This window comes from Protopterus annectens, chromosome 1.part0 (assembly GCF_019279795.1).
Source record: "Protopterus annectens isolate FY-2018-M chromosome 1.part0, PAN1.0, whole genome shotgun sequence".
In the NCBI taxonomy this organism is placed as follows: Eukaryota; Metazoa; Chordata; order Ceratodontiformes; family Protopteridae; genus Protopterus; species Protopterus annectens.
The window spans coordinates 662,424,602-662,451,853 of record NC_056725.1 but is presented as its reverse complement, the minus strand read 5'-3'; the positions used below and the strand labels follow the sequence as shown (position 1 = coordinate 662,451,853).

Genomic DNA, 27,252 nt, shown 5'->3' with positions numbered 1-27,252 from the left:
CTTCAGGCTTTTGACAAAGGCTCTTGCCTCCCCCATAGTGCCTTTTTTAGGCAATGTCATGAGGTCAAAACTACCAATATGAAATTTCATCAAAAAGCAAATTAGAGGTCATGCTGCTGAACACTAGGAGTCTAAACATGAAACTGCACTCATTGCAAGCATTCTTAACCCTGGAAGAAGCTGAAATTTGTGCAGTCACAGAAATCTGGTTCAAAGCTGCGGACAGAACCACAACCATACCAGGTTACTTATCCTATCATACATTCAGACACCAAAACATGGGCAGCAAAGCAAAAGAAGGTGGAGTTTCAATATACATTAAAGATACACACACCTCCAGGCTGGTCAAACAGTATGACACACAGGTGACACTCCGGATTTAATTAACCATTGACAAGACCCCTATTCAAATCACAGCTAGATACAAGCCCCCAACTTTGACTCAAGATACCCACTCCACCTATCTGGCAATCCTTGAATCTATCAAGATTCAACCCTTTACCCTTATCCTGGGCAACTTTAACTATCCAACCATAGATTGGAAGAAATACGCATGCCAAAACACAAATGCCCAGACATTCCTTGATTTCATCAATGCGAATGCTTTGACCCACTGGTTGACACCCCCACAAAGGATGATAATATCTTGGACTTGGTATTAACCAACATGACTAACCACTGCAGCATCCCTACAGTGTCATCCTCCCTGGTAAGATCTGACCACAAAGCAGTCACTTTCAAAGTCACCATCTTCCCTGACCCCACTCCTAGCTAGGGTCAAACAAAAAAACTTCTCCAAAGCTGATTTCAACCTCCTGAGGGAAGGTATAAACAGCTTCACAGCCCCCTCCCCTACATAGGAACTGGCACAAACGTCCAAACCTTCACCAAATTACTATATGAGCATTTATATAGCTGCATGGAATCAGGAATACCCAACAGGATAAAATTGTCCTCCTCAAAGAATAGTAAACCTGTCTGGTGGACATCTGCAATAAATAAACTCTATAATAAAAGGAAAAAATTGTTGTCCAGGACCAAGAAGGAGCAGGTGCCTAATTGGAAGCAATCTTTCCTTAGCCTGAACAAGCAAATAAGAACACTAGTGAAATCTTCCAAAGCAAACCTTGAGTCCAAACTGGCCACATCTACTAAAGACAATCATAAGGCCTTCTTCACATATGTCCACAATCTTAAAGGAAGCACTCAGATTTTCTCAGAACTGGTGGTCAAGGATACCACATACATGAATGCCATAGATATAACCAACCTGCTGGCAGACAGGTCCAGTGAAAAGTTCATCTCTCTGTTCCCTCAACAATAAATCAGGACATCCTCAGCAACTGCACCTCCCCCTTATCTCTAGTCATCACTGTCCTCTCAAAGGCAAAAAAATACAGCCTCCACGGGACCCAATGACATCCCAGACTACATCCTACATGAACTCAGGCAGGAACTTGCAGCACCATTAGGTACACTATTCAACCAAAGCCTGAGTACTGGCTTCATCCCAGCTGAGTGGAGAATAGCCACTGTCATCCCTTTGTACAAAGATGGAGCATCCACTGATCCAGGAAATTATAGACCCATCAGTCTAACTATCCTGATCTGCGAGGCCATGGAATGGATTATCATGGACCTGATTAACAATGACATTGGCAACTTCCAAACACTCGATCCCACACAGTTTGGTTTCGTCAAGGGGAGGTCATGCCTGTTAAACTTGGTCAATTTCTTTGAGATAATCACCAAAGCCATGGATGAGGGGAAGACGGTCTACTCCACCTACCTTGACCTGGCCAAAGCCTTCAATACTATTCCCCACTCGGGTATAATAGATAAACTCTCTCAACTAGGCATCAATCCATATGTTACCAGATGATTAGCAAACTGGCTCACTGATAAAACTCACTTAGTCAAAATAGAGAAAGATACCTCAAGCAGTAGACCTGTAATGAGCGTCATACCCCAGTGATCGGTCTTGGGGCCTCTGTTGTTTAGGATATACTTTTCTGAGGTGCAAGCTGGACACTGTCATCAATTCTATTAGTGATGTGGACATTCTCCAAGAGGGTCTCACCAAAAAAAATGACTGGTGCCAGAAACATGGCCTCAAACTGAATGCCAAAAAATGCATTATCATCTCCTTTGGGGAGAGTGATGTCACCACAAATTATCACATTGATAATAAGGTCCTAAGCACACAAACAGTTGTGAGGGACTTGGGCACCCAGGTTGATAGCAACCTGACTTTTGACCACCATATTGCCATCATTGTACGGAAGGTTTTATACATGGCCCACCTCATTACAAATGGTATATCATCCAGGGACAAGGAGGTCATAACATCACTGTATTCTTCCCTTATAGGACCCATTATTGAGTACAAAGTCTCTTTCGGCATGTACCTCACAAAGTTCATGCAGCAGCTGGAGGAACCACAGAGGTTCTCACCAGGAGAATCCAGGACCTCAAACATCTACCCTACACAAATAGGCTAAAAGCCCTGTCCCTCTACTCAGTCTCATACAGACTCCTCAGTGGTAACCTCTTTCTGGCATACAAAGTAATCTCAGACTCTGCCTTGATGGGACTGCTGCATATCCGCAAGTCACACTCCACTGGAGTAACCTGCACGCACAACCTCAACCTGGTCTGTGACATCAATAGGACTTGTTGGTGGGACAGGTTTGTGTCCCAAAGATTCTCCATTCTGTGGAATAGACTCTCTCTCCACATCAAGCAGAGTACCTCATTATCCCTTTTTAAGTGCAGCCTGAATAACTGGATGGGGATCAGAAAATATAGCCCTGGGATTCCACCTGTGTCCCTGCTGGACAGGGGCATTGGGTACTGACCTGTCAGAACATGGGCTGAATTCTTGGCTAGGTTGGTAAGGAACTCAGGGCCAATAGCCTAGTAACTTCCTATGATCCTATGACCCTATGACAAAATTCTAGTGCAAGATTTATAGATGGAGTAAAAGCTTTCAGATTTCATGAACTAATGAAATGTTCTAGTATATAATACATTTTGGCAAAATAATTTTATTACACTGTACTGTATGGGATATACATTGGTTTACTCTTGCTCAAGCATTATATTTCAAAATAAGTAGTTGAAATTAGATTCCGGTTCAAGCCATTTCTGGGCCTCCTTCCATCATTATCATCTATGCTTAACTTAGAATCCATCTGGAAGTTTCTCTGCTATTGAAATATCACACTTCTTTGATACTGCTATTGTTTTCTTGCAATTTGGATTACTTATTAAAACTGTTATAAATCTGTTAAGGTGTTTAGATCTTTTATTCCACCTTAAAACATATTTTTCAAATTATAACCCACATCATTTTAGAAGAGTATTGTATTGAACTTCAACCAATATGTTTTAGTGATGAAAGGTTTCTAATGTATATATCAGTGTATGCACGACGTGGCTAAAGTTCCTAAAGGGTGAATTAGTGCATTTGCCAAGAAATCATGTCACATTCACTGTTATTATAGCAACAGCAGATGAGATGTTAGTGACCACCACTACCACTGTGTCAACCAAACTGCATTTTTAAGCCATTTTAATTGCACCAAAAGCAGCATTACCACAAAACACACATGCACTTTCATTCTCTCTAACATGCACATATACATATGCATGTTTTCAGTAACAAGGTTTAACTTGTTTGTTTAGTATAATATAAATTAAGAATTAAAACTGAGTATCATAGCCTAGATACAGGTCTGCTGCATCCAGAGCTTTAACTGCATTGTTTGTAAATCTTTTTGAGGTATTCCAGCTACAAGTATTCCCTTTGTAGCACTTGTGTTATCATCTAGTAGTACTACTCTTAGACCTTCCTCCCTTAGCTTTATAATTTTCTGACAAATATGGATGGACAGTTTCCTACATTTTCTCCTGCCAGTCTGGTCAATATGGGCATCCTGAGACAGTGTAGCAACTGCCTCATGTACATGGACAACCCTCTACTACTACTACAACACAATTTGTGAGAGATGCAATTACATCAAGCACATAGGGTCATTGCTCTCCCCCCCCCCCCACAAACCAGTATATCTGGCAATGAGAAGGTTGGCAACATGAACACCACACCTCAAGCACCACCCACACCTACACAACACACCCCCATATATGCGGAGGTCCACAACAAAAGCATATCCAAACAAAAGAGACCTCAGAGGTATAAGCACACACAAACTCCACTGCTCACCACACCACACACCACACATAGTTCACACATCTGAGTTGTACAGCCACTAAGGCCTAAACATAAACCCAACATATTAATCATAGGAGACTCCATTGCAGACACAAAGATGTGCCCTTCATCAGGCTGGATAAGGAGAAAGTCATGGTTAGTTGTTTGTCGGGTGCCATAATCTGCCATATCACCAATGCACTCAAGTCTCTCAACAGGTACTGTTATGACTAAGTCATAGTCCATGTTGGAGTGAATGACTTGAGACGTACCTCTCTGGACTATATGAAGAGAGACATGACCGAGCTTGCTGCGTCCCAGGCAAGTATGTTCCTAGCCTTAAGCAGCATTCCACCATCACTCAGAAAGATGCCTCAATACAAACAGAAAATTATTGACTTTAACAATTGGCATAGTTTCTGGCGTCATTCCAAGGGGATCTAGTACCTGACAGCCTGGGATGACATGATTGATAAGCCTCATTGCTTTGCCAGAGATGGCCTGCATATGTCTCCCTTGGGCTTCAGGCTCCTGGCAAATGCTCTTGCATCCCCCATAGTGCCTTTTTAGGCAATACCATGAGGTCAAAACTACAACATGAAAATGTCATCAAAATGTAAATTAAAGGTCATGCTGCTAAACGCTAGAAGTCTAAACATAAAACTGCACTCATTGCAAGCATTCTTAACCTATAAAGAAATCCCAATCCCTCAGAGCCACACGCTCCAGGGATCTAAACCTTGTCATCACAATAAACAAAACATGCTGGAGGGATAGGTTCCTGACCCAGAGACTCCCCAGACTCTGGAATAGATTGCCCATACATGTCAAGCAGAGTGCCTCTTTGGTCCTCTTCCAAAGTTACCTTGACGATTGGATGGGAGAAAGGAAATTCACCCTGGGGATCACGTCAGTCGCCCTGCTAGACAGGGGTCCAGGGAAGTAAATAGTGTGGGAAAAATAGCCAGGGAATTGTTATGGCTAGGCTTGTATAGCCCTAGGGCTGATACCCTAGTACCAACCTATGAACCTAACCCTGGAAGAAGCTGACATTTGTGCATTCACAGAAACCTGGTTCAAAGCTGTGGGGAGCATCCCAGTCATACCAGGTTACTCATCCTATCATTCATTCAGACCCCAAACCATGGGCAGCAAAACAAAAGGAGGTGGAGTTGCCATATATATAAAAAACATATACACCTCTAGGCTGGTCAAACAGTATGATGCACAGGAAATACTCCAGGTGCAGTTAACAATTGACAAGACCCCTATTCAAATCATAGCTAGCTACAGGCCTCCAGCTCTGACTCAAGATGCCCACTCCACCTATTTGGACTTCTTTGAATTTATCAAGAGTCAACCCTTTACCCTGATCCTGGGTGACTTTAACTATCCAACCATAGACTGGAAGAAATACTCATGCCAAAATACAAATGCCCAGAGATTCCTTGATTTTGTCAATGCCTTGCACCAGTTGGTTGACACCCCCACAGCAGGTGAAAATGTCTTGGACTTGATACCAACACCACCACCACCCCCCCCCCCCACCGCTAGAGTCAAACAAAAAACTTCTCCAAAGCTGATTACAACCTCCTGATGGAAGGTATAAACAGCTTCATAGTCCCCTACACAGGAACTAGCACATATGTCCAAACCTACACCAAAGTACTATATGAGCATGGATCTAGGACGTGTGATGAAAAGATCAAAAGATCAAACATCTAAATCTATAACCACCTGACACACTTTAATGAAAGTGCTTTCATTGAAAAAGCCCTTTTGTTAAAGTGTGTTAGTAAAAAAAAAAAAAAAAAACACTACATTAACGTAAGGTGCTAACTTGTTCGAACATGGGATAAATTTTTGGCTAGGCTTGTAAGGGCCTCAAGGCCAATAGCCTAGTAACTTCCTATAATATATTGTACAACCAGGGTTTCTCAAGTTAATATTTTCAGTAGCTTGTTTCAGTATGAAGTCCTCCCACCTTCTTTTGTATTTTCTAGAGTTTATATATTGAGGGTATACCTCCCTCCTTGTTAGTTGTTCAGTCCACAGTGCACTAAAACAAATGCATCTATAGTTTGTCTCAGATGTGTTTGTGCTGCTCAAATTAGTCTGAAATGATCAGCTCTTGGAATATCCATATGTTAAAGGATAAATGTGACAAACTACACATCTTTTTATACCTATTTGGCTATTTCTGTATAGGTTTTAATGCATATGAAAGTCCGTAAACAAATTTATACAAGTCCAAGAAGGGGGCTTATTTAAATGATTTAATGCTGTTTTCTATACTCTAATGGAGGGCTCCACCAAATATTTTCCAGTTATCTTTTTCCCTTTGCCAACTGCCTTTAAAGGCCTTACAGCCTGCTCAGACCTTCAAATTTCTTCACATTACTTTCAAGATGAAACTGGTTAAATATCTGAAAACTGGCTAATAAATGTTTACTTAGTAAGGTCTGTCTACTGTAACATATGACCTGAAGAATGCAGAAGGGAACCTTATAAAGGCAATCAATTAACATATGTCTAGAAGAAGGCTGAAGGGTGCCTTCTGAAGGCAATCAATCGCTCAGACTTAGGAAATCCCCAGGAAATGAAATAAAGATTCCAGCTTTCCATTTGCCACCATTAAAGCACTCATCAGCCCAAGAAATGGAGATGTGCACTGGGCTGATCACAGCAGTGAACACATAAAACTATTTATATCTTTTCTTTCTTATATACGTATTTTGTTTTTGTCCTTTCTACCCAGCAGCTGTCTAGCCACTGTCATATGTCCATTTGCTCTCTTCGGTGGTTGTCAGGCATTCACAGGGTAGCAATCAGCCAACTAGCCACATGGGGTATTTCTGCCTTCTGGGCCTCAAGTCACTAGATGGCCTCTGGTCATCTGGGTCACTGTCAGAGCACTATCCTGCTATACCACAGAGCCAAAACATACCACTCATTGTTAAGCTAAAATATGGCTGTCATATACTGGCTGTATAAGTTGCTTTGTGGACTGTACTTTATTTATGGAATAACAAATGCGTTACTTTAAAAAGTTTAGTAAAGTATTTACAGATTAAATTTTATGTGCACATTACTGTGCTTCAGTTGTTGGCCTGTAATGACCAATAAATAATGTAATTGCAATTAACCACAATTATAGCGATACCTCCTGCATTCCTGAATTCTTCTAGAAGAAAACGGGCTTCTTCCTGAATACGACTTTCAATGCTTTTCTTCCCCATTCCAAAGTTTCTCAGTGTCATAACGGAAAACCTTCGCAGTTGTTTCCACCTTTCTCCATTGCTTACAGTAATACCTGCAACATACACATAACAAAAAATACACTGTTTAAAGTATAGCTATGAAGCCATAACTGAAGACTTCCAAACAAGTGGCCTCTGTCAAGAGGTACATTCAGTAGCTGACTCAACATAATCAGGGAAATATTGTAATTTAATCCATGTTTTCCTGTAAATTACTGTACCTGTAGCAATAGCCCTGGCTACAGCATCCACTTCGTTTTAAGCACACTTAACGGAATGCATAGTGACCTATGAGGTGGAGTTTACCATTTCCAACAGGGAAGAGTTAGAGGTAGAGTTGGGTAAGGAAGTTAAAGTTCGTTACATATTATCAAAGTAAATACTTGGTCATATGAGTCAGGCAACTAAATGATCTAAATGCCAAAGTGGAAGATGTGAAACAGAAAAGACCTTAGAAGATTTATCCCCATCAGTAAAACTACAACAGGGTCTGCCAATGAGTTTTTATGAAGGAATGTATGTGTGGCAAGCGCTCTTTAAAATCTGTCAGTTTTCCTGGGGGCAAAGGTTTTACAATCTGGGGTAACAGAGGCAGAGGTAAAGGCATCCTCTAAGGTCCCTAAGGCATGTGGGAAGGCTACTGGCTTTAGGGAATCCATACTCTGTAACTGATAATATCTTTCCTGAGACTCTGACTCTTCTTTACTTACCTGTTTGACGGAGTCTGTTATTTTAGAAAGTGTATCCCCAAAGGATATTTCTCATCTGGGGACTCTGAAGAGAGGCTGTCTTCATTTTCAGACTCACAAGAAGTAGGGGAGGATAACTCTGAAGTATAGCTGAGACCCAAAACATCTGATTCAGAATGATTCTTGTTTTCTGAAGAAGTTTGAGACTGCATTTCTTTAACTGGGGTAGAAAGTGGAAGAGAAGGCTAGAAAAGCAGGATTGTCTTAAACAAGCCATGAGCAAAATTATCATTCATGAGTAAAATTATATCCATCACCTTGTGAATCATTCTGCTTATCAGAGTAGAAGAGAAGTATTTTGTGTTTTGATTACTCTTTTTAGCAGGTCTCCAGCCTTAGTGTTTTAGGAGTAGAAACCAAAATCCAAAAGCCTGACCTCCATAAGAGATTCAACATCTTCCCATATCAAAACTTGGTGAATGCCTCCTTCACACTGACATAGAATAATTCTAGTCTCCCTTCTTGACAGCAGAATGATGAATGGTCTGTCAAGACATTCTTAAATCCTGTGCCTTAGAGGCCTACAGAGGGGGCTGTGCCAAAGAGACCAGGAGTGCTGGATTGACAGTTTGAGCGCTGTGAAAGTGCCTCAGCAGAGACATCAGACCCAAACTACAGAAAAGGGCAGGAATTCTGAGTTGCTTGGGAAACCTCTTTCACAATGTGCTTCTTTTTCTTTTAAGGAGGAATGTCCAGGGAATGGGAATCAGTAATCATGGTCTCTCACACCAATTCCTTACGGTGTTAACTTTCCAGAATTTTTTTTTTTTTAGAGAATTTCCTTATGATTTTGAGAGTAAATGAAAGGCATGTCTGACAGGACCTTATATCACACTGATCCCCTAAAAAAAAAAAAAAAAAAACACAAGAAAAACGGGTGTCCTTGTAGAGGATCTGTCTACTGCATGAACATTTACCCTTCATGACAAACATAAGCAGCTTTTATATAAACTTTACCACAAAAAAGGAAGGTTCTCCAAAAGGGATACTTATTTGTCCAAACTGTAGCTGAAGCTGACCACCAAATCTCATGGTGCTAAGCTGATGAGAAGCCTGCAAATATGTATATATGCCAAGAAAGTTCTGATTTTTCATGCACCCATATGCCCCTCTTATACCAGAAAATACTCTTATGCTAACATTGAATGTATGGTGTGTGAGGAAGGAACCCAAAGCTTTGTAGACCGGCTCAACTTATGATCCTTGGCAGGATACATCCAACATATTTACGGCCACTGCAACAATGATCTAATGAAGTACATGTGAAACATTCAACACTTTGGGACAACATGTTGACTTGTTTACTGGACTTGACAACATGCTGTAAGAATTTAATGAACAAGGCAATGACTTTTTATTAATGTGGAACAAGTTCTTTCAGCTCTCTCAAAAGCCACAAACACCTCATCCATGGGACCTGATAATAAACCAGTTTGTCTGATTATCAGTGCCAGATATGGCTTATCTGAACCCCCTGCTTAACCTCATTAATCTAAGACTCTCCACTGGTTACATTCTTGAAACCTGGAAAACAGGCATTATGGTGCCACTGTATTTATGCAAGGGTGGCTAACCACGGACTTTGATAAGTACAGACCTTGGTATTCTCATATGTAAAGCTAAAGAGCATATTTTCTCAGACTTCAGTAATCTGGACAGTGAAAATCTCTTAGAGCACGTTAACAATTGAAGCAAGGACAAGGGTCTCAAATTAAATGTGAAAAATGCAGCATAGCTCATTTTGGTAAGCAAGATATTTTCACATACCATATAAGTCTTGTCTAAACATGGGCTAAACTCTTTGCTAGGCTTATAAGGGCATCAGGGCCAATAGCCTAGTAACTTCCTGTGATCCAAAGTGACACACCCCCTCCAATCAGACACTGTTGTAAGATGATCTAGGTACTCTTGTTGATAATTCCTTATTTGACCATCATGTCTCTGCAGTAGTTTGGAAAGTTTCCTTTCCACCTCATCTGTTTTCAAAAGACAAGTCCACTAGATCCAAACAAGTCTTAATTCCCCACTAAAAATAGTATCCAACAGACTCCAAGTAGTGAAAACTGTATACGTTTATTGCTATGAAGCGCTTTTCATTGCTGTGATACAGCAACTTCATCAGATAGTAACAAAAACTCTTCTTTCTCTCAAATTTAAATAGTTGACCAGGTCACATGATACTAAAATCAGCTGGTAACTACGTCACAACACAATCCCAACATACAAAGTTTTTTTTACAAATATCAAATTAAAATTAAAATTAGTCAAATTTACACATATACACACAAGTACTTCCCATGTATTTAACCTAACAACACACTTATATGAACATACCCACACAATAGATACAAATAAAAATGACAACTCGTTGGCAAAACATTCAGCCTTAAGTGGAGGCCATAGGTTTCTATTTAAAGCAATTGACCAAGTACAGGTAGATTCCAGAGGTGGCCCATTCAACTTACTACTAGAAGAACGAGAATTAGCGTGGCAATTTAGACTTAACGCATTCTCGAGTCCAGGGCTCAATGATGCCTGCAACATAGCCTGCTTACTGAAACTTAGAAGCTTAAAAAGATGAAGGAGAGTTTTAGACTTGCCTATTGTGGATTATAAATTATAATTTTAATATGAAGAAAGTGAATAACGTTTTTTTTGTCATTTTAAACAAACAATAATAAGAACAACACAATACAAAGAAATGTGGCTTAAGTGTATATATATATATATATATATATATATATATATATATATATACGTGTGTGTCTACACACATATTCTTTTTTATTGATTGATTTTATTGTGTTGTTAGGTTATATACATGGGACGTACGTGTGTGTATATGTGTAAATTTGACTAATTTTAATTTTAATTTGATATTTGTAAAAAAACCTTTGTATGTTGGGAATGTGTTGTGACGTAGTTACCAGCTGATTTTAGTATCTGGTCAACTATTCAATTTGAGAGAAAGAAGAGTTTTTGTTACTATCTGATGAAGTTGCTGTATCACAGCAACAAAAAGCGCTTCATAGCAATAAACGTATACAGTTTTTACTACTTGGAGTCTGTTGGATACTATTTTTAGTATGTTTAGTAAGTCTTAATTCCCCTTTTAATCATATATCATGAGATCCATTACTGAATATATTGTACCTTTTGAAATATATTTGTCTAAATATGTCTCTCAATTTGACTCAGCAAACATCAATGAAAAGAAGACAAGTAAAACAAAATGCTGTCCAGTGAAAGCAGGACCATGAACACATAATCCACTTTAATCCACCAATTTTATGAATGGAATGGTTTTATGTGTTTTGATTGACTGAGATGGGGGTGTTAATCAGCAGTGATGATGTTTTATTTCAATTTTGATCTAAATAGAAGCAAGTGAATGTATTCTTTATTTGATGAAGTTTCTCAATTAGAAGATACAAAAGTGTTTATATAAATTTGAGTTTTAAGTGTTTCAATTTATCTTGATGAATTAAAGTGGATTAAAGTGTTTTTTCAAAATTATGTGTTCGTGGTCCTGTTTCACTGGATAGTGTTTTGTTATCTCTCAGTTTGAGACACCTCAGATACTCATAACTAAAAAGATCAGTGGGCTAAAAAATCTTAGATATCAGGGCAGTCTGGCAGCTTTCTCTTTGTACTCAATGTCTTGCAGACTCCTCTGAGGAGATCTATGCCTAGCCTTTCAAGTCCCGAAAGATCCACATGGGGATTCATTAATGCCTACACTACGTGCACATTAAGTGCACACCGTTCTGAGTGAACAGACAACACAAGCATAACTCACACCTTCTTCCTCCTAATTTTAGTTTTCATACTGATTTTCTTGCACCCCTAAACATTGAGAATGATTTATAAAGGTTGCCATAAAGAGTACATGTACACTCAGTGTAATCTTTCTGTGTGACTGGAAAGCACAAAAAATGTGGTAGGGATGTTCCTGAATACAGATCATGCATGCTTAGTGCAGGTGTTAATGAATCTGTTACTGCAGGTGTTAATGAATCTGGCACCCAATCTTCTTTGACATCCTAATTTTTCACAGAACTAATAGTACCTCAAATACCAAGTTAAAGGAATTAAACCTTTATAAACAGATAAACAGACATATTGGCATCATAATAACAGACGCATATCCTAATGTATCCCATTACCTCTAGAACAAGCTTCCACTGCATCCAGCAGAATGGTACCCTTGACGTCTTAGTGTAAACCTAGATAATTAGATGGGCAGCCCCAAATCCTCTCTGGTCTATCTTGTTTTTGCCTTCCTTGATGCTGGAGGGAACATCTGAGTAGGGTTTTTGGCAAGTGTTGCAACAGTCTGCACACTGAATGTGTAGTGTACTTACCTGTGAATCAGTGATTGTTTTCCAGGTTTAAATACAGCAGTAAGCATTAAACCTATATTAAAAAGAAGACAGTTAACTTTGAAATAACATCTAGTGTGGATGGGTCTTTGTTAAATGTTTTATTTATTTTATGGCTATACTGACTTTCAGTAACATTTTACCTGTATATGTGTCTTTAAACTTAAGTGCTTAATACAACTGTGTCATGTGATTAGTTTTATGGTTTGAATTTACTATTTAAATGAAGGCAATTAATTTCTTTTTTTACACACTGATGAAGGGTTGATCCCGAAAGCTTTGCAATTTTTTTTCCTGTTTGGAATAAATGCTGCACTTTACCTCAACATTTCCAGGCTTTGGATTTTTTTATCCCAGCTCAAAAGAACCATTTCCTTAGTTAAAGCCATTTGCTCACTCAATGAATGAGAGAGTACTCTGTCAGGTATTTTTAAGATCTTCAATTCATTACTCTCCCAAAACATATGCTCCTAGTTACCTCTTTCTTCTCCATCACACCACCAACATTTAATGTCTACCTGAGGAAAAATTCTTTGAAGTCTGCTTGGAATAAAAAAATATTCATGCAAACACTTCCTAAATCCTCTGAACTTTGTTCCATACTTGAGAGCCATGCATATGTCCTCCCAATGTTCCTCTGTAAATTGGTTTTCCAGTTTCTCTTTCCAATCTTTTCTGACCTTCTCTGATTCTTATAGCTATTATGTAATATTTTATTTGCCTACTAATTATCCCTTTTTAACAGCAGCTTCTGTTCTAGATTCAACTAAAAACTCTTACCAGATCAGGTCTTTCACTTAGGATTCCCCTATAACTTTCTCTTTACCTGGACTCTGATAACAATCCCTGGTAGGGAAAGCAGTCTCTAGTTTGCAATCCAAATGTCTTCTTTTGTCACTTCCAATTCCATTACCTTTCCCTTTCTAGTTATTTGCTCCCAATACCTTGGTTCCTGTGCCAGTTTTCTCGAGTAAACTCCAGCCCCCGCTTGTCTACTTTCTGTACCCCTACTTGCAGTCATCCCCAGTGGCAAAATCTCATTTCTCCATTCTTGTGTTGGCTCAGGTTTTGGAATACTCTGTGCTGCTTTCTGAATATAATATTCCATATGGCTGTTCATATTCTTCTTAAGAGTCTGCATCCAAAATCCCAGTCTCTCCTTGTTTCTTGAGCCCCCCCCCTCCATTTCATCATCACCCCTTTCCACTTTTAATTACAGCTTTCTGCTTTTCTTATGTATAGAAGCCTTAACTGTGTAGCTATGAAACCCCCTTTATATCAGGTAGTTTCAAAACCACTTAGTTCTTTTGGATGGATAAACTTATCCCACTTACCTCTTGCCTTCTTCCACTTCTGAAGAGGGTCTGGCCAGGTTAGGACGAAAAGAAATGGAGAGAGTGAGACAATCATTTGGAAATGCTTTGACACTGGTTGTCCCTTTTTGTTTCCATCATACTAAATAAAGAGCTAGTTAGTAATTCTGAAGTCTTTAGTCCTGTCCAGAGAGTTCCTGAGCATCCAAGGAATCTCATTTGATGTTCAAAAAAAAAAAAACACAGGGAGATAAATAGACTGCTTTAGGATACATTTAGACACCATCTTTCACATAAAGGAAGGGTTGGTTCTTAAGGTTCCTCTATCCCTGTGAAAGATCAAAAAGGATGGAAAGATATGATGCAATTCAGATATTCATCTAGCCAAAGTCAGAGCAGTAAGCAAAACTGTCTTCCAAGTGGATAACTTCAAGGCAGCCTCTACAGCTGATTGAAATGGAGGAAAAGTTGACTTTCTTCCAATACAAAAATAAGATTTCTGGATGTAGCCACCTTTTCTCATGTGGCTGGATGTGTAACACTCATTTCAGAAATTACTTTAGTTGGAACAGGGAAGAAAGTGGGGATCCAATGGCAGACCAGCTGAAATGGCCAACAGATGCACCTTGATAGAATTGTAGCATAGGCCTGATCTGAGCAATTCATACAGGTACGGGAAACTCAGAGTAACCCCATCTATGCTTTGACTTTGCCATATATGATTTCCTAGTATCAGGTTTTATATCTTTCTTTACCTTCTGTTGAACATCCACAGAAAAAGATATCTAAATGGGATCAAAACATATCATCCAGACAGTCAGATGTAGGTTCATCAGGTTGAGGTGGATCAATGATTCCTTGTCCACTGTATCAGGAGGCCTGTGGTAACTGCCCTTGGCCAATTTCATGAGAAGAGAGAACCAATGTTATCTGGGACAACAGGGAACTATCATAAGTACCCCTGGAGAGTCTTTCTGTGTCCTTTAAACAACTCTGGTTATCGGAGGAATGGGGGGGGGGCAGGCACAGAGGTACATCCTGTCTACCCTTAGACAGCTCTTCTGTATCTACAGAAGCACTCTGGTTATCAGAGGAAAGGGGGCAGTCACAGAGGTACATTTTCATCCATAGTAAAGAAAAGGAATCTGTTTTGCAGGCTTTTCTGCAAGTTGCCTTAACGCAGAATTTCTTTAACAGTCTGTTGAAAATGGGGACAAGCAGATGTACTTGTGGAGTTTCCCCACCAGTGGACAATCTCTGAGGACCTCTGGGGAATAACATCCATTCATAAGGTCTGTCCTGGATCTTCTCAGAGTCTCTGCTACAGTGTTCTGCTCTAATGGAATATAAGTTGACTAAGGGTAGAGATCATGCTGAAATGTGACTTCCTAGGCAGTCACAGCTAGTCTGCACAGCAAGTAAGGTCCGGCTCCTCCCTGTTTGTTTCTGTACCATATCACAGTAGTGTTGTCTGTAATCACCAATAGTGTTCCTGGAGTCCACAGCTGATTCAAATCTTTGAATACATTTATCACGGCCATTATTTCCTTGAGGTTAATGTGTTTCTTCTAGAAATTTGTATCCCTACTTCCCCTGTACTTTAATTCCCTTGGATTCTGCCACCTCTCCCCTGGCAAATTCAGAAGCATCTGTTGGTCTAGACTAGGCTGGGGTGGGAGGATTAATGGGAAGACCTAGATTCAACTGGATATGATTTGCCCACCATAAGAATTCCCTTTTACAATGCCCAGAACTGGGACAGGTGAGGCTAGAGGATGCTGGTATAGGGTCCAGACGGATTTGAGGAATCATTGAATCTTCCTCATCTAGAGTCTGGCTAAGGGAAGCATTAGAATAGTTGAAGCCATATAGCCTAAAATTCTGAGGTATTCCCTTGCATTGCTCATTGGCTGGTGAGGTAGATCTAAAAAAATGCAGATAGTAAAAGGAAGCTTTTCTGAATGGAGATAGGCTATCATGAGAGATATGTGTTAACAGATATCCTAGAACTATCAACCTATGGGAAGAAGTTAGGGAAGATTTTTTTTGACGAGTTTGAATCCTAGACTTTTAAAAAGATTTATGGTAAAGAGAAAATATGTTTGGGTGCCTTGGACTGACTCTACTAAAATGAGGTGTCATTGAAATAGGGGTAAACATGAATTCCCTGCATTCTGCAAAAGGCAGTTACTGGAGCTAAGCATTTTGAGAATACCCTTGGAGCTGCAGAGTCCAAAGGGTAATGAAGTAAACTGAAATGTAATTCAAATACAAAAGCTCTTAAATAAGGCCTGAAGTTTCTGTGAAGAGGAATTTGATGATAAGCATCCTTGAGATCTAGTGCAGCAAAAGGAATGAGGAGAAATAAAGTCTGGAGGGTAAGCATTTTGAACTTTGGAATTATTAGGAAGAAGTTTAGAACTGAAATTTTAATACTGGTCTACAGGTGTATTCTTTCTTGGGAAATGAAAAAATCTTTGAGTAAAATCCTTTCCCTGGCTGGGATCTGGGAATAGTTTTATTACACCCTGTGCCAGCACGTTTGATACAATAGGAAGAAACAAGTGTGTTTGGTCTGATCAAGAGGAATTCCAGATTTTGGAGGAAGAAAATCCCCCTGCCATTTGTATCCCAGTACCCAAATATCTGGCGTTATTTGCTTCCAAAATGGTAGGGAAAGATAAGGGATTTCCTGCTATTTTGCAAGGATGGCTGGAGGGTAGGGGACTGCTTACAAAGACATGCACTTTTTGTTGACTGAGCAGACTCCTGTGGGCCATTTCCTTTTCCTCGGTATCCCCATGCCATTTCTTCTTGTATAGTTGCTTTCCTGATTTTTGCTGCTTTGGTTTAAAAGATTTCCTGAAAATGGTCCTAGAACGTTAAAACAGTTTCTGCTAATCTTTTAAACTGGAAACTGAAAAAAGTTGCTTTACTCCCTGAATAAGTTTGCCATTTTCATCAAAGAATGTTTTGGACCTCAGCGAAGCATGACTACTTTTTCTATTGCAGCACTTAGGATTTGGGATTTAACATTCCCAAGGAAACTCTGTAACCTCAGCCAGGTATTTCTACACCTCACAGATCCCGTGGCTACAGATCTACACACTGCATCAGCTGCATCATGGGAATATTTTAGGGAATGTTTCATGATATGAGATACAGAAGAGTGTATATTACAGAGCATTTGGCATCAGAAGGAGGCAGATTAGAAATTATCTGATTCATGTCCAAGAATGTACAAGGAAGGAATCTGACGATACATGCATAACAATTTATAGTTATGACAGGCAAAACTGAAGTGATATAAACCTTCTTGCCATACCTATCAAATGCCCCTCAATCTGTGTCACCAGAAATGTGGATAAAAATGTTTATGAGAGTAAAAGATTCTGTTTTATTTAAAGAAATGACAGCAACAGCTTTCACAGGGTTTTTGAAAACACATTTATGTGACTCATTCTTCTTATAAAGTCTTTTTTGGTGTGTGGGGTTGAGCATCAGGAAAAGAACATACAGAATGGAATGCATCCTACTGATAACAGGGAATAGCTGAGGGGTTAGGGAATCTACATGAAACAGGCGATAACCTCTTCTGAGTTTTTCAAATTCCTTTCTCTTCCCACTGAAAAAGTTTTCTTACTTTAGAAATGGTGTCTGAGAAGGATATCTCAATTGGACAGCCAGAAGAGATGTTTTTCACAGATTCTGACTCAAATTGAGGAGAAGAGGAACACTGGGATGTATTACCAAGTCCTTCCTTTTTGGATTCTGAAAGGGACCTTTATTCTTCCAAAAATGAGAGGCAACAGGAGAAGATGACTAAAGAGACTGGAATGCTCTGAAAAGCCCTTTGGCAAAACTAAACCATTTATCCTTTGTCACTTTACACTAGAAAGTATGCAAGGTGGTGAAAGATGCTTTTGTTTTTTTTTTGGATTTTTTTTCTTGGCATATCTATCCTACTTGTTTTAGATGCATTGGATTTCTGGACCTCTATAAGGGAATCTGCTCTTCCTCCCATACCAAAACATAAGGTATTCTGTCTAACCCTTCAGATAAAAGAAAACTGTGTTCTCCCTTCTTAGCAGCTGCCTTATATCCATTCTTGAAGAACGTGCCTGTTTCCTGACCATTAGCTGCATCCAACAGAGCAACACCACTGGGGCCAGGAACATCATACTTATGGTCCAAGGACTAATCTATAGCCACAATGGATTCATAAGTCTCTGTCTGGGAAAGAAAAGCCAAAGGCAGGATGGCTTCAGGATTTTCTTTGGCAGTTGTTTTCTTTTTTATTTGCCTGAAGAGGGATGTCTAAGGAAGGAGACCCAGACCTCAGAAGGAGACCCAGACCCCACATCTGTAGAAATATGTTAAGGTCTTTAAGCCAACTCCAGATAGTCCTGGGGTGAAAGAAACACATGTCTCACATAGATGCCACGTGTTTCACGCAAACAAAAATGATAGGCTGTGTGGGAGACTTATATGGGATTTGTCCAACACATGGACATTTCTCTTCTCTGCCAAACATAAGAGAAAATTTACCACAACCTTTAGTCAAAATATCAAAAGTAAGATCCCAAAAAGGGCACTTTTCTGCCCAGAAATTAATGTAGACTCCCTCTCCACATAAAGCAGAGTACCTCTTTACCCCTTTTTAAGTGCAACCTGGATAACTGGATAGGAAACAGAAAGTATACCCCTGGGATTCCACCTGTGTCCCTGCTGGACAAGGGCATTGGGTGCTGATTTGTCTAAGCATGGGTTAAACTCTTGGCTAGGCTTATAAGGGCCTCAGGGCCAATAGCCTAGTAACCTCCTATGATCCTATATAAATCTGCCCTTGCTCACCATCATCACCATCATCTTATCATCAACCCCCTTTTTCCCATTTGTAATGTCAACTGTCTCTGCATCTCTTGATTCACAGCCACTTTCATACCTTTTTCAAGCATCACATCTGACTGTTACAAGTCTTCATTCACACAATCCATCCATCTCTTGCTGGATATCCTAGTCTCCTCTTGCATTTTTCCTCTTTTATAGGTTCATAGGTAAGTACTAGGCTAGCTGACCTGGTGGCCCATTTTAAGCCTCGCCAATTTCCCTTTTCGTGCTTGAATTAACCTATCCCACTTGGTCAGAGATTGGCCTTATCTATCCCATGGTCAATAATTATACATTACCCTTACTGAGAATAACTGGGATTATACCACAAATAATTTGAGGGCCCCATACACGGGATAAAGTATTTAGGAGATGCTTTGGTCCATTAGCAGTACTGGGCAGTCCTGCAGTAAATTGTCTATTATCCATCCACAGATCCAAGTGGAGCTTGAATATGGGCAGGATTAGCTTTGTTCTATGTGGATGAGGAGTCTGTTACAAAACAGAGGTATTCCCAGCAAGATATATCAGTCCTTTCAAAAATTCTGTTGATGTCACAAAAGAGGTTTAGATCCCTAGATGGAGTATTTCTGATGCCTTTTCACCTGCTGATGTGCAGTAAATCCATTAGTACTGGATCAGAGAATGCCTTATATGCCAGCCACAGGTCACTTCCTGGCAGTCTACAGGATAAACAGTATAGTGACAGGGCTTTGTGTTGGTTCATGTAGGACTTGTTGTTTAGGCCTTGTACCCTTTTAGTAAGGTATCTTTGTTGGCATTCCAGTGGTTGCATGTGTCTGGACAGATACATGCCAAAGGGGACATTATATTCAATGATTGTCCTAATGAGGGCAGAATAAAGGAGGGCAATAACATGCCTAGATCTAGACTCAGTCTCTTATATATAAACTGCACAATAATGTAGGATTTTCTTATGACAGTGGACACATGTTGGTTGAAATTTAGGTCACTGTCCACACAAGTTTCCAAATCCCAAACAACTTGGTCAGTGCTTAGGGGATACTGTCAATGTGGTAGTTGCCCAGGGCTGATAATTTCCCAAACAAAACAACAATGTATTTTTTGGTATTTAGTTTCAGTCCATGATCTTGGCCCAGTTATTTATTTGGGGCAAACCTTTTTTCAGGATGGTTAAGTCATTCGGAGATTTAATGACTACTTCTAGCTTGCAGTCATTTGCAAGCTTAGTCAGCCAGAGCTCTTTGGTATTTGCTTTTACTTCAGAGAAGTAGATGCCAAACAGGAGAGGTCTCAGCACTGAACCCGGGGGGGGGGGGGTGCTCCACTGGTGACTGGTCTCATTGTGGTGGTAGCTTTTCCTATTTTGATCTCCTCATCCTATCTGTGAGTCAGTTGGCAATCCTGAGGGTGATGTAAGGGTTTATTCTCAATTAGTTAGCTTTTCTACTATGACTGACTGGGGGATTGGCCAAATCTTGGTATGCAGTGTATACAGTTTCACCTTTATCCATTGCTTTGGTGACCTTTGCAAAAATGTTCACCAGGTTCAGTAAGCATGACCTGCCCTTGACAAATCTAATTTGAGTTAGGTCCAGTGTTTGGAGGTTCCTTGTGACTTGTTATTGATCAGTTCCATTAAGTCCTCCCATAGCTTTGCATATAAGGCTGGTTAGACCTATGGCTCTGTAAGAACCTGGGTCTGTTTAAGGTCATCCCTTATGCAGGAGAATGACTGTAGATATTCTCCATTCATTGGTACAAAACCTGTGTGGAGGATGAGGCTGAACCCTGTTGCTGGGGGGAGGGGGGTAGCCAAATCATTTTTACCAAATCATCTTCTGCTTTTCTTTACACGTGACCAAACCACAATAATCTGTTCTCTTGATCTTCTCTGCAAATGTGGCTATGTTGGCTCCTGCTCTGATGCCCTTAATTAATCTGCCTGACAATGTGTGTCTTATCAACTGTCTCATTCTCTCAGGCACTTCATCTCCATAACCTCCAGCTTCCTTGGCTGCTCTGCATTCAGTGCCCAGGTTTGTGTACTGTACAATAATACTGGTCACTCCACTGTTTTGTACATTTGACTTTTCTTATTCTTTGGCATTCTTCTGTGACACACTACCCCAGATACTCTGTGGCCCATTGATTCAAGCGTTGACCCTCTCATTAAGACATCATTTCTCCTAAATAACACCTTGCATTTACCTGAAGCTGCTAACCTGTTCTACTATTTTCTCTTTTGTCTCACTTTTCAGCTTCTTTTGGTTTCCACCATTTGCTGCCAATACAACTGTCTTATCGGTATTCAGTTTCATCCCATATATCTTCAGCTTCACATTCTAGTCCCACTATCATTTGATGAAGTTCTTGTCCAGAGTTTGTCTGTAATGCCACATGATCTGCATACAGCAGCTCTGTTGATCTATCCTATCTAAACTGTTTGCTGTTGTAGTCCATTACCAATATGAACATCAATACACATCCACTCTCATTGGGAATTTCTGCGTTAGTCTGAACACTCTTTGTACTTATGTCATTGAGTCCTTTACACAGCCTGTTCCAAATCTCCCGATGTTTCTAGGACTTCAAGCCATCGCAGAACTGCCTAAATAATCTTTGTTGGGATCTTACTGCATGCTTTCTCCATGTTTAGGAAGGTCCACTTATATTCCTTCATCAGTTACTTCTCTATTATCTGTCTCACTGCAAATTTCAGGTTAATGGTACTGCATCTCAATCGTATTCCTAACTATCTCCCAGCTTACGTTCTACTACTCTGCATTTTCATTTGTCAATCATCATTGCTCAATGCTGTGTATATTTTAAGGTGTTTAATTTTAGTCATAAAGTGCATAGACTGCTAGGGCTATAAGGTATAATTACAATTTTAATAATAGTGCATTTAATTTACAGTACACTACCAAATGAAGCTACTGTTGATGTTTTCAGTTAATGTGGTTGTTTCTGATTTTGCTACACTTAAGCCAAAATATTTGTAAGTGTATACACACCATGCACAACTATTTACAGTATATGTATGAGCTGGCCATCTCACTACTATTTATAGTATGTGTATGAGCTGGCCATCTCTCTACTATTTACAGTATATGTATGAGCTGGCTGTCTCACTATTTACAGTATATGTATGAGCTGGCCATCCCACTACCATTTACAGTATGTGTATGAGCTGGCCATCTCACTATTATGAGCTAGCTCACTGGTGTTGAAGCACTGATCGGGGTATACCAAAATACTGCTGTAATTAATCAAGTAGGTTGTCTAGGCAGCTGGAGTCATTTGCTTACTGAAATCTCATTATTTATGTATATTGCAAGCAAATTTATCTGAACTTTTTCTGCCATCAAGTTTGCTGCTCTCACTGGTTATCCCATGCAATCACATGAAACTCACAGCAATCCAATGTCTTATGCATTGTTTATAATTTCTGAAAGCAAGCAGCCTAAATGCAGGACACAACTCATTATTTTGAAACTATGGGAGGAAAACTGAACTGCTCCTTGTATGTAGATAAACATCACTTCATCCTGAAAATGTTTCATGTTCCTGTCTCTAGGTTTGCTGGTGGCATCTCAGATTCTCCTCTAAACTCAGCACCATTTCACATCACTAATACATTTCTATTATGTTTTATTTTATTATTTTTTGTAGCCATGTAATATCTAAGCAGTACAAAGCATATCCTTCACTCAGAGTTCCATCCATTGGTACTTTTTGTTGTGGGTTATCCCTAGCTAGTCCCCAGCTGTACAGTTTCACTGGGAAAACACAACCATTTGTTATAGCTTGGCTAGTTCACTTACAAATTAACCTCTTGGGTGAACAACAAACTGTAAGAATACATACTAGGGATAGTGTTTTTCATGTCTAAAGCTGTCCCAAGACTTTACCTAGCTGATTCCCTTAATTGCCACCTTACCTCTATCCTGCCCCTCTGTTATCACTTTCTTATATAGGTCCTCTCCCCCAGTGGACTGTACCATTTGACATCTATTTTCTAGATCATTGACTTTTCAGCCAATGCTTCCTGTGATTACCTGATCATGGTGTTCCTCCCTATCGACATGGTGACTATTAACGCATGCTAGAAATTCTGACGATACCAGCATATACCCTGTAATAAGCAAATATGTTTCTCCACACTCCAACCTGCTCTGTCTACTGGAAATTGTGGTCTGAGTAGTAAAATACTGCAAACATGCTACCCATGCACATTTCAAATATACCAAAACAAGCCTACTGCATTATTGCCACATACTGCATGCAATACAAAATTTCAGCAGTTAACATAAAGCAATCACCCCCCACCTCTACTGATTAATACGAAAGAATACTGAGTGAAATTCTATACTGTCTTGTAAAATCATCTCTGTCAAAAGAAGCAAGCAACCAACCCTAGACAACTTCTCTGAATCCCTACATACTCAACTACATATGTCTCTCCTCAAATCTGGAACTATTGACCCTCACCCAGACCCAGTTTTGGGTGGTACATTTTTTAACACCCCATCTGAACCATACTGAATTTACTTTCAGTCACTACAAATCATACACGTTAGCACTTCTTCTCTATTATCTGTCTCACTGCAAATTTCAGGTTAGTAGTATTGCATCCTGATCTGATTCCTAACTATCTCCCATAAATCTAGCAATCTCTGAATCCTGGCTAAAAACCCTTACCAGTCAAATACAATACCAAGTACTTTCATCCTTTTCAGGAAGGATAAGACAGATAAACTAGCAGGTGCGATAACTTTTATTGTTAAAGACATCATACCCTGACTATCCACAGCTTCCTACTTTCCCACCTACCAGTTTAGACTCCCATCTGATCATCTTATAATTTAATCTTGCCAAGCAAATCATGCCAAATTGCATATCACAAAGATTCTTTTCTACTATACCACTGAAGAAACCCTTTTGTGGATTGTAAATAATATCCACAGTGAACAGATACTTCTAGGTGACTTTTTCATTGGTTGAAAGTCAACCCATGATACCTACTTGCAAAGGTATAGCTAGAATAGGGTGAAGGGTGTGGCTTACTTGGGCACAAGAAGTTAGGCAAAACAATCGGCAGGTGCTGATGTTGTAGGAGTGCAAAACTGGCATTCAGAAATGAATGCCACAACTGCATTTGTAGTCATGACTACAGCGCTGGAATGCTTTGTGTGAGGTAATATAATATATGTAAGCTGCTTGTTACATCTGAATAAAACAAAATAACTAAAGGAGAAGTTGACAAACCAAACTCCGCTGGTTATGTAAACTTTATTAATGTTAAGTGCTTTCGTCCACTAGCTACAATAACACAGGAAAGATGTTTTTTTCTTTTTCTTTTTTTTGCTAGAGTTCATCCCATTTAAACCAACAAATTCAAAAATGTAAACTCACCCAGAACATCAGCATAACAACTAGAATCAATATGTCTACAAATATTGACATCACATTCTTCTAACCAACAAAAAAACTCCCAGTAGCTGGTACTAAATCTGACTTAGTGACCACCCCCCTACTTTTACCTGTAGAAAGAAAATGAGGCCAACAACCAGTCACCACTTTCAACTGACATGTAACATATGCATCTTCAACTTAGAACAAATTAAGAGCTCATTAAAGGCAATAAGCTGGCATTCCTTAATGAACTTGGATGTAAATACTGCAGTACAGCACTTTAGTAGCACCTTCCTCAACTTACTTATCATTATGTCCCCAAGTCACATGAAAAGTGGAAGACATATGACCCTACTATAGAGTACTCTTCAAATGAAAATGTTAGTTTGCACTATAAAGTTTTAGAAACAACATGCTCTAACTAAATTTGTAGCGGACCACACTCTCTCTCCCTCAGTGTACAGTATAGCTAATACCCCACTCTAAATTATGGGTCATAATTTCTTATCATAGCATGTAAGAGAAACTAAATTTCACAACAACAGTGGCACCTACACAACCCAGGAAATTTGGGTACTGTATTGATAGCCTTCATGACACCAGGCAAAGCTAAACAGTTCAACCCTTAACTCGTAATTAATTTCTTAAGTAACAGAAATTCTGCCATCACTTTGCTTACTGCCAAAGCACCCAGACACATCCCAATGTCTCGTCAACAGGTATTATTTACAACAAACCAGACATCTCTACCCATAATAATTACAATACATTAAACGTATACTACCCATAATAATTACAATACATTAAACGTATACTACCCATAATAATTACAATACATTAAACGTATACTACCCATAATAATTACAATACATTAAACATATACTACCCATCCTCATGCACATCTTCTGTTTAGATAACATCCCTCCTTATTACTTCTAACATGACAGAGAAGCAATTGTTAGTCATGTCCTGATCCTTATCAACAGGTCAGTAAAATAATTCTCAGTTACGACTGCTTGTGAAACCTCATTAGTACTTCTTATCCACAAAGGTGGACCTTTATAAGTCTCAGACAGTATAAGTCAATCATCATACTACCTTCTGTCTAAATTTTTTAGGAAATAAATGCCCAAGCAGTTAACATCCCATCCAAGCTAGTAAAAAAAGTATGATGGTGTGCCCAACTTATTGTGGATTCAGGCCTGGCCATGGGGTTAAACACCCCTCTTAATAATCACCTTTGACAAAAACTTAACAACAGTGAATATGCAAGTGCTACTTTCTTAGAAATGTTCAAAGTGTTTGAAATGGTGAACCACAAATCCTCCATAAACCTAAGTTTCAACTCTTTACTCTGGTGTATGAGTAGGCAGCAATAGCACCAAATAAACGTTAAGATATAACTTTTAATTAAAAAGAAAGAAAGATAAAAAAAAGAAATGAAGTAAATAGCTGCTACTACATTAGCAGCTACATTCAAGGTTAATTAAATAGTGATGTAATATGTATTTATAGTCTCAGTTAGTTAACTAATTAATTAATTAATTAACACATAGTTCTGAGATGAAACTGAATGGGAAACAAATATATGAATAAACAATCTTTAAACTTTCTGAATACTACAGGGAGAAAAATAACAGTTTAACAGATTCATTTTAACATATTTGAAAGTAAATAAATAATACCTGGATGTCTAATAAATAATGGCAAGGATACCATTGTGGAGTCCCACCTTAAAATGTTCAAGCCAAAGTTTGCTACAAGATATGTACCTACAGTACAGTGAACTGCAGTGGTGAAATTCCTATATTATGGCAACCCTGCCATGAACCTGGGAAATGGCAGACCCATTAGCCTGACTAGTCTGATTCTCTAAGGCATGGAATGCATCAGATCTGGCATCATAAAATGTGGTATTAGAAACCTTATCAGGTTTAATCCATGTCCGTTTGGCTTTGTTAAAGGGAGGTCCTGCCTATTCAGCTTAGTAACGTTTTCAAGAAAGTCATGTAAGTTGCAGGCAGCTGTCATTTTGTTCACATAGCTTATCTGGACTGGGACAAAGCATTCAACACAATATCCCATGCTAGCATCATTAATAAGTTAAGTGCCTTAAAAGGAGATCTATACATGGTGAGTTGATAGCCAGCTGGCTGAAAGATAGCACTCACATAGTGGCAGGCACCACCTCAGAAAGTATGAAGATAAATAGTGGTGTGCCCCAGAGAACAGTACTAGGGCCCTTCCTTTTTGGTGTCTACTTTTCTGATCTCCATAATGAAAATCAGTACCTTTGATTAACTAAGTCTGCAAACAGCTATACACTGTGTGTTATGTCACATCTCCCCTGGTACCCATTCATCAGAGCAGTAACTAACCCTCATAAAGAACTTGTATTTGGAAAAAGGCTCAAATTAAATGCAAAAAAAGTGAAGTATTGTCACATTTGATAAAGCACTCTCTTTCTACTTCAATTTACAGTATAGTCAATACTCAACTCTAAAACATGCAAATGTAGTCAGGGATCTTGGAACCTGTGTTGATAATTCCCTCTCCTTCAGCTTTCATGTAGACAGAACATCTAAATGCACATCATCCAGTTAAAATAAGTAATCATTTCTCTACACGCAGCCCTAATAAGACCAACTATTGAGCACAACAACCCTGTGGAATGTATTTTTCTATACATATTAAGTAAATGGAAAGAGGTTCATAACCAGGAAGATTAATTATCTAAAGTCTCTGAGGTATCACTAAAGGCTTGAAGTGTTATCACTTTACTTGGATTCTTATAGGCTTTTGCAGGGTAGTCTATGCATTGCATTCTACTCCACTGGGGACCCCATTCTCCTCGGGTCTTCACTAGCCAAATATAATACCAAAACTATGGACTTAAATTTCCACCAGCACATAAATAAAACATGGTGGACTGAGAAATGTATTATCCAACATATATCCCACCTCTGGAAAAGACTTCTCCTGCAAGTTAAGGAAAGTGGCACCCTTGTTTCTTTCAAATTAAACCTGAATGATTGGATAACTACC

General features: G+C 39.2%; 1 protein-coding gene across 1 annotated transcript in view; it reads right to left on the bottom strand.

Annotated features, from left to right (window-relative positions):
- The window catches only part of LOC122793465 (cytochrome P450 2C15-like), a 792,888-nt gene that overhangs the window by 582,865 nt on the left and 182,771 nt on the right, over positions 1 to 27,252 (bottom strand). The window contains exon 3 of the mRNA XM_044061543.1: positions 7,377 to 7,526. Coding sequence (XP_043917478.1) covers positions 7,377 to 7,526 — 150 coding nt within the window. The remainder of the gene's footprint in view (positions 1 to 7,376; positions 7,527 to 27,252) is intronic.